At 47.6% G+C, this 15,979-nt stretch overlaps 1 protein-coding gene across 1 annotated transcript in view; it reads right to left on the bottom strand.

Moving 5' to 3' along the window:
* Positions 1-15,484, bottom strand: part of LOC106804755 (corticotropin-releasing factor-binding protein-like) — a 30,219-nt gene extending 14,735 nt beyond the window's left edge. The window contains exon 1 of the mRNA XM_014806076.1: positions 14,762-15,484. Coding sequence (XP_014661562.1) covers positions 14,762-14,833 — 72 coding nt within the window. The 5' untranslated portion in view covers positions 14,834-15,484. The remainder of the gene's footprint in view (positions 1-14,761) is intronic.
* Positions 15,485-15,979: the final 495 nt, after the last annotated feature.

The raw sequence follows: 15,979 nt of genomic DNA, 5'->3' as shown, positions 1-15,979 counted from the left end.
CGTTGATCAACATTTTATCGTAATGACTCACCACATGTATTTAATAAGAATCACCAGAATTTGTTTACAGATAAAAACTGATTCTATTACAAAACTGTCGAGCCGTAGTTAAAGAAGTGGTGAACTAGATGTTTAATTCGAAAAGCTCGTTGATTTTTACTACAGGGACTTCTCTTTCTATACTATAATGTTGGTACATTTTTTTTATCGCGTTTAACTTTTAGATCTATACGTACACTAACAAGACCTGCATCTTCACACTTCACCGTTCCCCCAAAAACTCTTACATATTCAATTTCGATGAGTTGTCAGGCTTGACCCTGAAGCGTACATAGCCCCACAGTGCTCCGTATTCGCATCATCTCCTGGTCGATTGGAAATAATCTGCCCGCCTAGGATGTGATCATTTGCAGCGCATTCTTGATAAGAAAAAACGCATAAAATTCAGCCATATGTGGAAATACGCAAATAAAATGTTGCTAATTGACCGCATTCGTGGATTATAGGGCCACATTTTTCATCTCAGATAGTGTCTCAAAAAAACTACTTTGCGTGTTAGTAAGCATGGAAGGTCGTTTTAACGAATAATATTATAGCAGAACCTTTAGTATTATGCGTACGATACAAACGGCGTTCGGCCGCGCTACATAATTACATGTGGAATAGCCTAAAGTATATCAATAACCGAAGCTGCGTAGTAGCGAGACGGGCTTATTACGTTACAGCGAAGCTACTAGTGTGCTTCAAGGAATGGAGCCCAAAACAAGCAGCAAAAGCGTGTGTACATAGTATAGACATAATCGAGAAAATATGGTAGACACTGTGAGTTAAAAGTAGGCCTTTGGGTTATTTGCAAAGCAGTTATTGAAACTGTAAATCTGTTAAAAACAAATAGTATACTGAGCTCACCATAATATCCGTTCTTCGTAGATAAAATATAGTAATAGATACAGATCACACCGTTAGAATCATCTCAAAAGACACTAATATCGGTTCAACATCTAATAGCGGGCGGACTATATAAAAGATATCTATTCGATCTATATTTTAATTAGCTAAACGCCACGACGCTGATCATTATACATTTGCTGCGTTTCAATTTCAAATTCATAATTACTGCTTTAAACAAAAGTCCTAATTATACCTACTCACTGGGTCATCCTCTTTATTAAGCGTGCGCGCGCTGTTGTCGGCCCATCGAGGTTGCGTGTGTTAATCTCGTAATTCTCACAAGTTTATCAAGGTGCACAGAACATTCTTAGCCGATGTTAGTCGCTTCAGTATCTTTAGTCATGGATATCTGTCGCGAGTAAATACTAATCAGCTTAGATGTTTTCACAGACGTTCACCCATTTCAGTACACAGCGGTGGATTCATTGTTAAGAAGTAAGACAGAACTTGATTATCCCTTCGTCGATTTCTGCCACAGTAGCGCCATATATAAATGGATATTTCTCCCAGTAATTAGCAACCTCCGGATAGTCTTAATTTTAACCCTCGTCTTTAATGATAACTTCATTGTGTAAAAAAAGTGCCGGTCAGGGTTGTAGGTATTAAGTGCCGCTCCTTTCTTTTCATGGAGTTATGGTTTTTATGCTGCATAAATGTTAAAATTCGGACATTACAAAACTTAAAATTTTAGGCATTTTTTTTCATTTTTTCAGTAAATATAAAGAAAGTCAAAGAAAAAAAATTCGCGACGCGCGCATTTTTGTGCCATAAGGATTGCTTTGTAGGCAAAAATTTGGCTTTCACACTCTATGGGTTGATTAGGAAATATCCAAAATACAATTTTTACAGTAAAATTGCCAAAATTTGTGTCCACATAATTAGGTTGATGAAATTTCGATGAAATTTTTTCGGCTTGAGCATAGGATATATCTCATCTATTAAATAAAACGTGTAATTAATTCGATTCACCCCCCCCTTTAGTCAGATAAACGTTTACTCTTGATTAGAGCAATACCCGTTGCAAAAGTTTGTATTCCGCAAGAAGCCACACTATATGTCACAACGAATTGTAATACTGAAATAGGTGGATCGTTTATCTGATCATATGCAGTAAATTTACGGAGAGTATGTATTGCTAAGAAATTGAGTGAACGCTAACGGTTATGCCTTACTTGTAAAAGAAAGCACGCATATGATTAACCTCACCCTAACCGGGTGCGTAAATGGCTCATCGGTGGACTCTTCAGCTATGTCTGTGACTGACGGCCACAACTCATGCACAATAAAGGCATTTTTCATGTTGTCTGAAAAGTTGCCAAAAGATGCAAGATTATTGATACAACGCGCGGAGCCACATAATCGATTGTAAACGGAGAATTAGTCACTGTAGTGTAAACATAACCTGTAGGCCTATTACTGCACTATAACATGATATGAGCTTACGAACCGATTTACTATAATTGTTAAGGAAATAGTTTCGATACCATACTTGCCATAGTCACTGAACATGTAATCTCGAATATCTACTGTAAATAATTCAATATGTTTCTGATTCTATTCATGAATAGAATACACGAAGCCACATTTATTACAGTAATAAACCTGCCGCTCTAAAATTAATCTGGCTGATTATTTTGCTACCATTTTGAGGCAGAATCATATTCTATTCATTATTAAAATTTCCCTTAGCAATTCTCGAATAAAGTCTAACATAAAGATTTCTTCGTTCAGACGGCATTTACTAATTTAAATATGCGCGCGTATGTGTGCGCGCGTGTTGCATGTAGCAGTGTGTTTGTGCTGCTCCCGTATACGGTTTCGTATTTCTCTGTTTGGCGCACAGAGTCGGTCGTTGTGCTGTCGGCGCGCGCCGTGTATGTTCCTGTGTCGCACTGTGGATGTCGTCTTGTCGTTTATACTGAAGCACTAGACAACCAAGATATGAGAGAGCGATAGACAAATATGGGATGAAGTGCAATAGATAGCTTATCGACGAAGTTATGAATGGAGAGACGAGAAAGAGGAGAGATGGAGAGAGAGAGACGAAAAGAGACGAAGAAGGAAGAGAGAGAGAAAAGAGGACCGATGGAAAGAATGACAGAAAGAGATAGGGGGGGCGAGAGAGCGGTGATGCGCTCGAATGACAAGAGGATGAAGACAGAAATAAAATTTGGAAAATAGAGTACAATTGATTAATGATTTAGAGGTAGAGATAGAAGAAGGAATAGATGGATTAGAGATAGAGGATTAGAGTACAGGAAACTAGAGATTGCTATAGACAGAGGATAGCGATAGATAGAGCATAAGAGATAGAGAGAGAGAGAGACGGAGAGACGAGAGAGAGAGAGATAGAGATAGAGATAGACGATAGAGATAGAGATTAGAGATAGAAGATCAGAGATAGAGATAGAGATGTAGATAAAGATAAAGATAGAGAATAGAGATAAAGATAGAGATAGAGGATAGAGATAGAGATAGCAGACTGTACAATAGAGATAGAGATGTAGATAGAGATTAGAGATAGAGATAAGAGATAGAGATAGTGATGTAGATAGGATAACAGATAGAGATTAGAAGATAGTCAGATCGAGGATCGAGATAAAGATTAAGATAGCCAGATAGCAGATCGATATCGAGATCGCAGATCGAGGCCAGAGATCATGCTTGGCTAGCAAACAAGGAATGCTATAGTGTGCTAGGAAACGGTTGTGAAACGCAGAGGGGCTGAAAGGCGCGTCGGCTAACGCGCGTCATATTGTGTACATCCTCGACACACATCTATTATGCTCGATGTCACGCAATCTATTATACGTAGAATGTCACGTACGGGCTCCTGTTATGATTAAGTTTTCGTCGTGGACTCGCTTTTCACGGAAGCAGCTAGTATAATTAACGCACTAATAGCCTCAAAGGCTCGCCGTTAGATGCCCTAGGAGGTAGCAACTACGTGAAATTGGAGAGAAAAACTCTTCGAGAAGTTGATGTTGGTAATTAGTGTAAACAGATAGAGGTGGGTCATTGCCACTGCCAGCGGGGGCATCGCTTATATATTTTGCCGCCTGGTCGTTGTTTACTTGTTCAACTGCAATCAGCGCTGCCGTATCCTTCCAGCCAGCGCAGATCACCCGCACGCGTCGCGTTACCACAGAAGCACAAATACACGAAGTCCGAGCACACACTCACAGCCGATAATATTGTTCACGATGCATCATGGAATGACCTGATTCTATTTTTAGTTTATTACAAGAAAGCACATCCGGTAAATTATGTCATTTAATAGTAAAAAAGCGTGGCGACACAATCGCCAGAATATAGGTATTTTAGAAGAATTTTACGATTGGGCCCATCACTAATTTGCATTCACCATTTATCCTGCGAAACCATTAATATTTACTTAACATCGAGTCGCTAATTGCCATTCAGTTGCAAGGCCTCGGTGCGTATCGTGTTACCCATAATATGTGAATGTTTCGCACTTCGGATGATCTACTATAGGAAGCCAGAGCCAATTGATTTAGCAACTCGTATATGCTAATATCAGTTCACACCACCACCATCCTTCCCCACGCCCACCCACACACGAACTCACGCACACAAATACACGCCACCACACACGCACCACGCACACAAATACCTGCGCACCGGCCCAGCACACGCACTCACGCTACACAAATAACACGCGCGGCCACACACGCACTCAGCGCACACAAATACACGCGGCACGCCACACACGCGCTCACGCCACATAATACCACGCGTCCACCCAACACAACGCACTCACGCACAACAAAACACGCGCACGCGCACGAGGCTCACGCCACTCACGCCACACAAATTAACACGGCGCACCCACACACGCGCCTCACGCACACAAATACACGCGCAAGCCCCGACACCGCCACTCACGCACACAAATACACGCGCACCCACACACGCGCGCTCACGCCACACAAATACACGCGCACCCACGCACACAGCATAGATTACGTTGCACGCCACATCAAAGACACATACACACGATACAAACCCACCATACGCGCACGCATTCCTGCTTCCGAGCGCATCATACACACGCCGCGCACACCGCATTCATGCATCACGCACTGCTACGACGCGGCGCACACACGCAGTCATTGCTGCATCCACGCATCTACACGCGCGCGACACACGTATCGCTGAATCCCACGTCATCTACACGCGCGCACACACGCATCTGCATCTCTTTAACTACACAGCGGCGCACACGCATCCTGCATCTCACGCGGCGCACACACGCAAGCCGTACACAGCACGAACGCAGACGAACGGAGGACTACAGAAGAGAGAGAGTGTGTGAGAGAGAGAGAGAGAAGATGAGAGATGACGAGAAGAGACAGAGATGGAGAGAGAGAGAGAGAGAGGAGCGGAATGAGAGAGAGAGAGAGAGAGAAAGATAGAGAGAGGAGGGGGCGACGTTCACACACATTCATGTCTTATTCTCATTTCTCGCTATTGCCATCAGTTGCAAGGCCGCGGTGCGTATCGTGTTAAACTATAATAGAATGTGAATCGGCTTTCGCACTTTCGGAGGACGTCTTACTATAGGAAGCCAAGCAATTGATTTAGCAACTCGTATATGCTAATTATTATAGTTAAACATCCTCCCACGCCCACCCACACACGCACTCACACACACAAATACACGCGCACCCACATACGCCAACTCACGCACACAAAAATACACGGCGAAACCACACACGCCACTCACGTCACCACAAATACACGCGCACCGACGTACACGCACTCACTCGCACACAAATACACGGCGCACCTTTACACCAACGCGCTGCACGCACACAAATACACGCGCACCACGCTACACACATTTTATGATACGTGTACGTACATACAAAGGACACATCTAACACACCACACACGTGCACAGACATCTGCATGCCACGCCAACTACCACGCCGCGGCACACGCCATCCTGCAATCTACGCATGGGTCTACACCGCGCGCACACACGCATCCTGATCCACCACAACTAACTACACGCGCTCACACGCATCCTGCATCCACGCAACTACACGCGCGCACACGCATCCTGCATCCACGCATCTACACGCGCGCACACACGCATCCTGCATCCACCCAACTACACGCGCTCACACGCAACCTGCATCCACGCAACTACACGCGCGCACACGCATCCTGCATCCACGCATCTACACGCGCGCACACACGCATCCCGCATCCACGCATCTACACGCGCGCACACACGCATCCTGCATCCACACATCTACACGCGCGCGCACACGCATCTCGCATCCACTCATCTACACGCGCGTACACACGCATCCTGCATCCACGCATCTACACGCGTACGCATCCTGCATCCACGCAACTACACGCGCGCACACGCATCCTGCATCTACGCATCTACACGCGCGCACACGCATCCTGCATCCACGCATCTACACGCGCGCACACGCATCCTGCATCCACACAACTACACGCGCGCACACGCATCCCGCATCCACGCATCTACACGCGCACGCATTCTGCATCCACGCAACTACACGCGCGCACACGCATCCCGCATCCACAGCATCTACACGCGCACGCATCCCGTATCCACGCAACTACACGCGCGCACACGCATTCCGCATCCCGCATCCACGCATCTACACGCGCGCACACACGCATCCTGCATCCACGCATCTACACGCGCGCACACGTATCCTGCATCCACGCATCTACACGCGTGCACACGCATCCTGAATCCACGCAACTACACGAGCGCACACATGCATCCTGCATCCACGCATCTACACGCCCGCGCACACGCATCCTGCATCCACGCGCGCACACACGCAAGCCTTACGCTCACGAACGCAGACGAACGGAGAGACTACAGAAGAGAGAGAGAGAGAGAGAGAGAGAGAGAGAGAGAGAGAGAGAGAGGGGGAGAGGAGGGGGCGACGTTCACACACATTCATGTATAGATATGCATATATATATGTCTTATAGCTGCAAAATTATCAGCATTGCAACTGGTGCACAGCATAGCACGGGCTATGAAACATAAACAGAATATTACCGACTAAGTGATACTGCCACCTAGCACAATCACTGTTTCTCTCTACTGATGGCTGCCACCATGAGAGACAAAGGGATCGGCATGTGGACGTACATGCCGATGGCGGGCGAACGAAGAGTTCACGCGCAGCTATTCAGGGCAAAATAGCCCGAAAGGTCCTTGTCAAAAAGTGATTGTGACATTATGAAGTCAGTTATTCTCAAAATAGGCCTCCGAAATACAGTTTTATCAGATAGCCGCGTCAATATACATAGCGTCAGGAGTTAATAAAGACAAAGTCTTTATTTTTTGTTATTATTAACAAAATAATTATTTTAAAGTAAATTATTTTTTGTCTTTATTAACTCCTGATAGCATCAGTGTTATACACGCAGTTTTGCCCATGTGCGTCTTACTGTGCGTGTTTCCCATGTCATCCATGCAAGAGTGCGAAGCAATATAGTCAAAATAATATTTGTTCGCATTTTACGACAAAGACAAAATTGCGTTGATTACAATATTATTTTGTTACCGTTAATTACACAGGCGTAACGCAAGTGTATGAGAGCTAATGCGTGTATTATGTGGCCGCACAGTATTATCGTGCAGCTGAATACTCAAACTAAATGACCATGCTAGGCGTATTTCTAAGGCTATTTTCCAAGACTGAGCAATTTCTAAGGTTGATTGATCGGCGCTTGGATCTCGTTTTCTTTGGATGTTTTTACGCAGGTGGAAAGTCGATATGCCATAAATCGCGTACATGCAATCTCGCCAACATTGTAGTACCTTTTCACATAATTATATGCTAATTCGATTAAAGTAGTAGATTTTGGATATCATTAAAATGATTTTACGAATAAAACACCGCAATCGATTACTGGAAGAAGATTACTAGGAAATTTCGGGCATATTGCGAATGAAGTATGATCGAAAACTAAATGCGTTGATCTCTATCTTTGTTTCATTTAGTCATGTTTATCGTATTGCTCTCAATTGTGAAAGTCTTGCGCTATACTATCCTGACCTTTATTTTGGTTTAATTTTATTGTTTAAATATTGAAACCCTAAATAACTGAAAACATAAGAGTGGTTAATGAATAACTATTTGAATCCATAACACGCACATTTCATAATTTTTCTAGACGGGGTTCACTGAACTTTTTCAGGTTTTTTTAGTAACGAGTTTTTTTTAGGTTTCTCGTAATGAGAAACATCAAAAAATTTCGTCGCACAAACTAAGCAGTTCAGCTTCACTTTTTCGTTATCCCTTAACCTCTAACCGTTTTTTTCACACGCGCATGTGTGTTTAGATCTATAGTGTGAGTGTTGCAGAAAACTGTAGTCTGTACGTACGTGCTTATCAGGGATTATTCCTGGGGGTCATGCTTCTGGCATGGGTTTGCGTCATCGCGAAAGTCGGAAGAAATCCATAATGGACATCTGGCAAGTATTCACTGCTGTGTACAGCTACTAAGAACTACGACGGCGTGACGCAAGCTTTACATCCGTGTTCTAAATGAGTCGCGCACATGGCTGACCCGTCATCGTTCTACGAAATTTGACGTGGACAGGCGACGTAAAATAATCGTGTTTATAATTCCGTGCATTGTGTAATATGTTATAATATATATATATATATATATATCGTATTAGGCCCACAAATTACCGGCCGAGGTTATAGTTCGCCGTGCCTATTCGTTTCCTAGTTTTATTTTACACCGAGAGGCGAAAATCAATTTTTCTCGCACGTATAGGTTGTTCCGATATTTGGTACGTCGGCTTGGAGCCAATTAACTACGACCTTTAAACCTCAAGATTAACTGCTTCTATATGTGTCTCTATTTATATGCACAGCCACACTGAATTCCTATACAACTAGGAGCCGCTCAACTTCTATTTGCCACCACAAGCGTGAAACGCACCTTCTTATATATCATGGTGATGAATACAACTAGATTTTCTAGTGGAGTTGTCTTTTTTTTTTAAAGATTAGGATATTGACAAGATGGGAATCATCGATATATACCTTCTGCTCCTAATGGATAAAATAGCAATGCAGCAAATTTGCCGATCTGCCGATCCTTACTCACTCAAATGAATAAATACTATGCTGAAGCTGCGGAAACCTAAACACTACTACAAGGCTACTTTTAGTATAGGCATCGGCGTCAGAAGGGTTGGTGTCACACGGTGCGGTAATTCATGGTGTCACCCCCATGGACTTCTTCCCGTACAAGACCATACGGAATCCTTAGTAATGCTTTTTGTACTAACGGTACTCGTAGATCGTAATTTCCGTATATCACTTAATGTAATGGCAATAGTTGTGACATAAACAACTAGCAAAATTACAATCACCCCCTATAATGGTGTCACCCGGTGCGTTCCGCACCCTCTCCCCTTATGACCCCACTGAGTATAGGCAGGCACGAAAGCGGTTCTTCATCTCACCATGAATTAGATGGGACCTTTTAGCCCCGTTTCCAGATCACATAACGACGACGACGACGACGACGACGACGACGACGACGACGACGACGACGACGACGACGACGACGACGACGACGGTGGCGACACCGATGACGCCGACGACAATAATAACGAAGACGACCGACACAGCGACAACGACGGCAATAACGCCGACGAAGCTAGACGACACCAATAGCGACGACGACGCCGACAGCGACAACGACGGCGAGAACAACGACGACAGAGACGACGCGGCCGCCACCGCCACCACCGCCACCACCGACGACGACGAAAAGAACCCATGGCGTCAACCAGAATAACTCCGCGCATCATACACAGGCTAGTGCTCTTGAGCACGTTTATTAATATCACAGAAAGACCCACCTGTCAATCACTCTAGGCAGAAAGGTCAACTATATAATGCCGACATTAAGAATTAATGATATATAGATCTCGGTCTGCGCACAGCAAACTAAATTGCGCAATATGTAATTAACTACTGGGAAATAACGCGACAAAGCGCGCGGTTATTCATGCAGCTATGAGCCGATTAGCCGATATACGGCGCATCATCTACACGTGCTGGTTTTAATGTCATCCCGCTCGACCTTCACCGACCAAGCGATGTCACATTAGGCACCCGTGGCGCCACCACACTAAAGCGGCACTGCAGCGTGTAGCGTGAGCCATGATCGATGACGTGTCTACGCATGCGCAGCGCGGGTCGTGGGTGTTCCATGCTGCGACAAACCGCTAGTATCGATGTGCGATTTACATCAGTCGCATTTAATTGCGCGAAGAGTAGACGAATTTACATAATACTTACAAACAAGAATGAGCGCTTAATGTATTTGTACGCAGTGTATGAATGGAGCACGAACAACCCCCGCAGGGCACACGGCGCATGCTTGCATAGCTTGACGTTCCTATGCGTGTGACGCGATGAAATGATGATTTTAATTAAAAGATGATGCGAATAAAACACGTTACGTAATGACAACAGGAAACAAACTCATGGCGGATGATGATCGGTGAAAGTGTCTGGTTTTGCGATTCTCACTCCCTTTTTTCTTTCAAACAATTTTAACGAGAATAACAGATGATACGCTGAGACGAGCGACGAGTGCATGCAAACAAAGTGCATGCAATTAAGTTGCGCAAGGCTGTCACAGGTGACTGGCTACATCATCATAATGATTAGTATCTAGAAGATCGCCCGCGAATTACACGCTATTTTATAAGTGTACACTCTTCGCCGGGCATAATAGTAGCGGAGTCAATAAATCAGTAATTTACCGATTTAGGTAGCGCGGATTTCTGACGGATGCAGAGTCAATGCTGACAACCAACCGGGAACCATTCGCGGTGAGAAATAACAGCGTAGTAGGCGAGGAAGCAAGTATGCGGAGATTGGAGTGGAATCCGATTTGGCTCGAGACAAAACGTCATTTGCCACCACTTCATGTTTGCAATAACCTTCCCGATACAACAAAAGCAGATATCATGAAATGCAAAATATTTGAAAGGCAAACTTCATGCATGATGATTAATTTGTAGTTTTACCAAGTAGAAACATGTAGTATAGGCTTACGGTTACCGTTACTGTTATAGACCGTGGCGTCACCTATCGTTATACCGCGATGTCACGTATCATTAGACCGTGGTGTCACGTGTCGTTAGAACGTGGTGTCATGTATCATTAGACCGTGGTGTCACGTGTCGTTAGAACGTGGTGTCATGTATCGCTAGAATGTGGTATCATGTATCGTTAGAACGTGATGTCATGCATCGTTAGAACGTGATGTCATGTATCGTTAGACCGTGGTGTCATGTATCGTTAGAACGTGGTGTCATGTATCGTTAGAACGTGGTGTCATGTATCGTTAGAACGTGGTGTCATGTATCGTTAGAACGTGATGTCATGCATCGTTAGAACGTGGTGTCATGTATCGTTAGAACGTGGTGTCATGTATCGTTAGAACGTGGTGTCATGTATCGTTAGAACGTGGTGTCATGTATCGTTAGAACGTGATGTCATGCATCGTTAGAACGTGGTGTCATGTATCGTTAGCACGTGATGTCATGCATCGTTAGAACGTGGTGTCATGCATCGTTAGAACGTGGTGTCATGTATCGTTATACTGCGATGTCATATATCGTTATACCGCGATGTCACGTATCGTTAGAACGTGGTGTCATGTATCGTGATACTGCGATGTCATATATCGTTATACCGCGATGTCACGTATCGTTAGAACGTGGTGTCATATATCGTTACACGGTGGTGTCATGTATCGTTAGAACGTGATGTCATGTATCGTTAGAACGTAGTGTCATGTAAGCCTCGTCTACACGACGAACCTTAACTCGAGTTAAGCGTCTACACGGGGCCTTAACTCGAGTTAAGGTAATCGAGATTAAGCTAACTCGAGTTACCTTAACTCGAGTTAGCGAATAGTACATAACTCCACGATAGGCGGCAACACTAGTACGATGTACGTACACACGCACGCACGCACCACGCTACGTGTACTGGACTTGCAACACGCTACACACACACTGCATGCACGCACGTGTACGGGACACGCAGCGCACGCACGCATGCACGCAGCGTGTACGGCACACGCAGGCGCACGCACGCACCACGCACGTCTACGTGCACATGCATGCACGCACACGCTCGTGACCTGCCACACACACGCAACGTACGCACGACCCACGCACACAACACACCGTGTACTGCACAAGCCATGCAGCACGCACGAATGTGTACCTGCAGCGCGCGCGCACACCGACGCACCGCCCGCCCCGCACGCACGTGTAGCGTGGCACATGCACACGCGCCGACACCGCACGAGTGCACACGTCACCAGCACGCACAGCACGCACGTGTGAGCGTGCCATGCCTGGCACGGCACGCACGCACGTGTACTGCACACACACCCAGGCACGCACGCACGGGACACGGCAACACATGGCACACACGTGTAGCCTGCACAAGCCGCGCACGCAGACGCACGAACGTGTACCGGCACACGCGACGGCACACAGCGCACGCGAACGCACGCACGTGTACGTGCAACAGCACGGACGCACGCATTGCACGCCACGTGTACGTGCACACCACTACGTGTAAGGTACACACGCACGCACCACGCATGCACGCACGTGGTAACGGCACACGCCGCACGTACCCACGCAGCGCCCGTTGACACGTCTACAGTGGCCACATGGTACACCAGCGCCGCACGAACGACGCACGCAATGCATGCACGCACGTGTACAGAGCAACACACACGACGCACTGCACGCACGCACAGTCTACGTGCACATGCAGCACGCGCGCGACACACGCACGCACGCACGCACGCACGTGTCCGTGCACAGCCACACGGACGCATGCACGCACGTGTACGTCACATGCGCACGCACAGCAGCTGCACGTCTACGTCAGAGCACACGCGGCGCACACACGGCACGCGGACGCAAACGCACGTCTACGTGCAGAATGCACACGCGCGGCACACAGCCTGCGGAGCGGCAACGCACAGCACGTGTACGTGCACACCCACACGGACCACCACTACTGCACGCACGTGTACGTGCACACAACAGCACGTAACGACGCCACGGCACGCAAACGTGTACCTGCCCACAACGCGCGCACACCGGAAACGCACGCCACGTGTACGTGCACACACACGACGCAGCGCCCACGCATGCACTCACGTGTACGTGCACACGCACGTCATGCACCGCACGGTAGGTACACCGCAACGCACGGACGCCTCGCACGCACGTGTGACCGTGCACAACGCACCGCATGCACAGCCACGGTAGGTACACACGCACGCACGCACGCAATGCACGCACGTGTACGGCACACCACGCACGCACGCGCACGCTACGTGCACATACACACGCGGCAGACACACCGCAAGCGCAGACGCACGCACGCACGCACGTGTACGTGCACACACACAGGAGCACTGGCGCCGGCAACGCACGTGTACGTGCACATGCACGCAGCGCAGGCATGCACGCACATGTACGTGCACACGCAGCACATGCACGCATCGCAGCGCACGGCTGTACTGCCACCACGCACGCACGCACGCACTGCAGCGAACGCACTGTACGTGCACATGCACGCAAGCACCGCATCACGCGACATGTACGGCACACGCACGGCACTCACGCAAGCAACGTACGGGACGTGCAGCACGCGACGCACGAACGCACGTGAGCGTACACACGCACGCACGGCACGCGACGCACGCACACACGCACCACGCACGCACGCACGCACCGACGCACACAGACGCCCGCACAAGTACACGCACGCACGCACGTTAACATACGGCACCGCGACGGCACGCATGCATAATAAATCGGTAATAAATCCGCTATCGGTGGTTGTCGTGTAGACGCACATAATCGGCTAACTCGATTAACCTAACTCGACGTTAGCTTAACTCCGAGTTAAGGTTTGTCGTGTAGACGAGGCTGTAGTGTTAGAACGTGATGACATGTATCGTTAGAACGTGGTGTCATGTATCGTTAACTCCCGTTTTACGGATGCGTGCGCGCGGGTGCGTGTGTCCTGTGGCTATATATGTTTCAGGTCAATAGATTAGGCAGTTTACATAAGCTGGGCAAACCGGTGGGTGCGTGCAACATTTTGCGGCCATCGGAAGCATAAAAGCATTAATAGCGTGCTCAAATAAAATTTATTCGATTCCTGATCGGATTCGAATAGAGGCTTTGTCTAAATAATTCCTTAATCTCATCGCTGGGATCGGACGGAATAAAATCCACACACATAGTTAAGCCTCATTATTCCATTGTCATCGCAACACCACGTGTACACGCGCGATAGTACAAGCTCTCGCGCACGCACGTATATACGCGTGCATTCACACACGCGCGCATACAAGCACGCACGCAGGCACGCAAGTACGCATGGACACATGTACATACACACACACACACACACACACACACACACACACACACACACACACACACACACACTCACACACACACGCGCGCACGCGCGCGCGGATGCATGTACGCAGACAAACACGCACGCACGCACACGCACACACACGCATTCACGTACACACATAAACACGTAGGAACGTACGTATAGGCAAGGAATCACACAGACACGTATAGGCACTCCCACCACGCGTTAACACGCGCACATGCACGCACGCGCACGCACGCACACACTATAGTCAGGACGATTCATTTAACTAACACGTAACTTCTTACCCGGTGCAGCGCGCTGGCGATGACGAGTGGTGTAAAGAAACCGAGAAGAAAGGTCGCAATAAGAATCTTCATTGTCTCTCAGGTGCGTGTGCGCGTGATTCTAGCTAGCACTGGCGTCCTCGCAGCGTGACGGTACGCGGTGCAACCTTGTGAAGCTCGTCTGTGAACGGAGCGCTAGCGTTCGCCGTCTCTATGCGTCGGCAGAAGTTTACACCTACGGCTTGAATAGCGCGTGCGATTCTCACTCACCGCGCGAACGATTCGTTCCACATTCACACGAGGAAGGGTCGATATAGGCTTCCCGATAAATGTTCAGTTCCTTAAATTGCTCGTCGCGGGTATGTCGCGTTATAATATTATCACAATATTAATTTATAGATTGCCGGTGGGGGGTCGAAAGCACGCGTAAGCCTTCTCGGGTAATATAACCAGTTATAGGTTGAGCTTTCTCAAAGCAAATTGACAACCTGAATCGCGCTGTCCGATGTTGCTAGCTCGTTAATGACCCGATGCGCGTACGCCTAGGCGTAGAGATCTTCTGGCTGCAGCTGCTGCTTGACAACGCCCTTAAAGTATGTAAATAGCGCGATATCTGCTGCCGATGACTGCGCACGATGAACCGAGTCTGGCAGCAGCACACGACGTGCGCGTGTCCGCGTGTGCATGTGCGTGTGCAAGAGATGCGTGTGTGCGCGCGGCTGCCTGTCAGAAACCTACCACCGCCTCCCACGCGCTCTCTCGTGACGTCACGACTAACGGGCGACAACTTCGCGGAACGCGTTGAATGCGGCGGTGCGCGCAATGGCGTGCGAGTCCCAAGTGCCTGTGTGCGAGTCAATGTGCGCGCCGGCTCGCGTGCGAGCGATGCATATAGAGCAGATGCATGTTCGCATTTCTATTTGTGCTTGTCGACGCGTGGCGGCCGATAACGGCGTGACGTACAAAAGACGGGTCCTGAAAGACGTTAAATGTTAATGACTGCGAGCAAACGATAATTAAAAGAAAGAAACGGAAGTCATGTCGCGAATGTGTGGGAGTGAGTGTGCGCGTGCACATACTCGCGTGCGTGTGCCTTCAGAGAAGTGTGCGTGCGCCCAGGTACTTAGAACAGTCTGTTAGAACTGGAAATATGATCACCGTTGCGTGTGAGATGAGGCAATCAATAACACATATTTATATTACCCATTATATATATACAGCTATGGTTTCTTGAGTACC

This window comes from Priapulus caudatus, unplaced genomic scaffold (genome assembly GCF_000485595.1).
Source record: "Priapulus caudatus unplaced genomic scaffold, Priapulus_caudatus-5.0.1 Scaffold85, whole genome shotgun sequence".
In the NCBI taxonomy this organism is placed as follows: Eukaryota; Metazoa; Priapulida; class Priapulimorpha; order Priapulimorphida; family Priapulidae; genus Priapulus; species Priapulus caudatus.
Note: the sequence above shows the minus strand (reverse complement) of the source record. Positions and strands in the feature narration are given on the sequence as shown.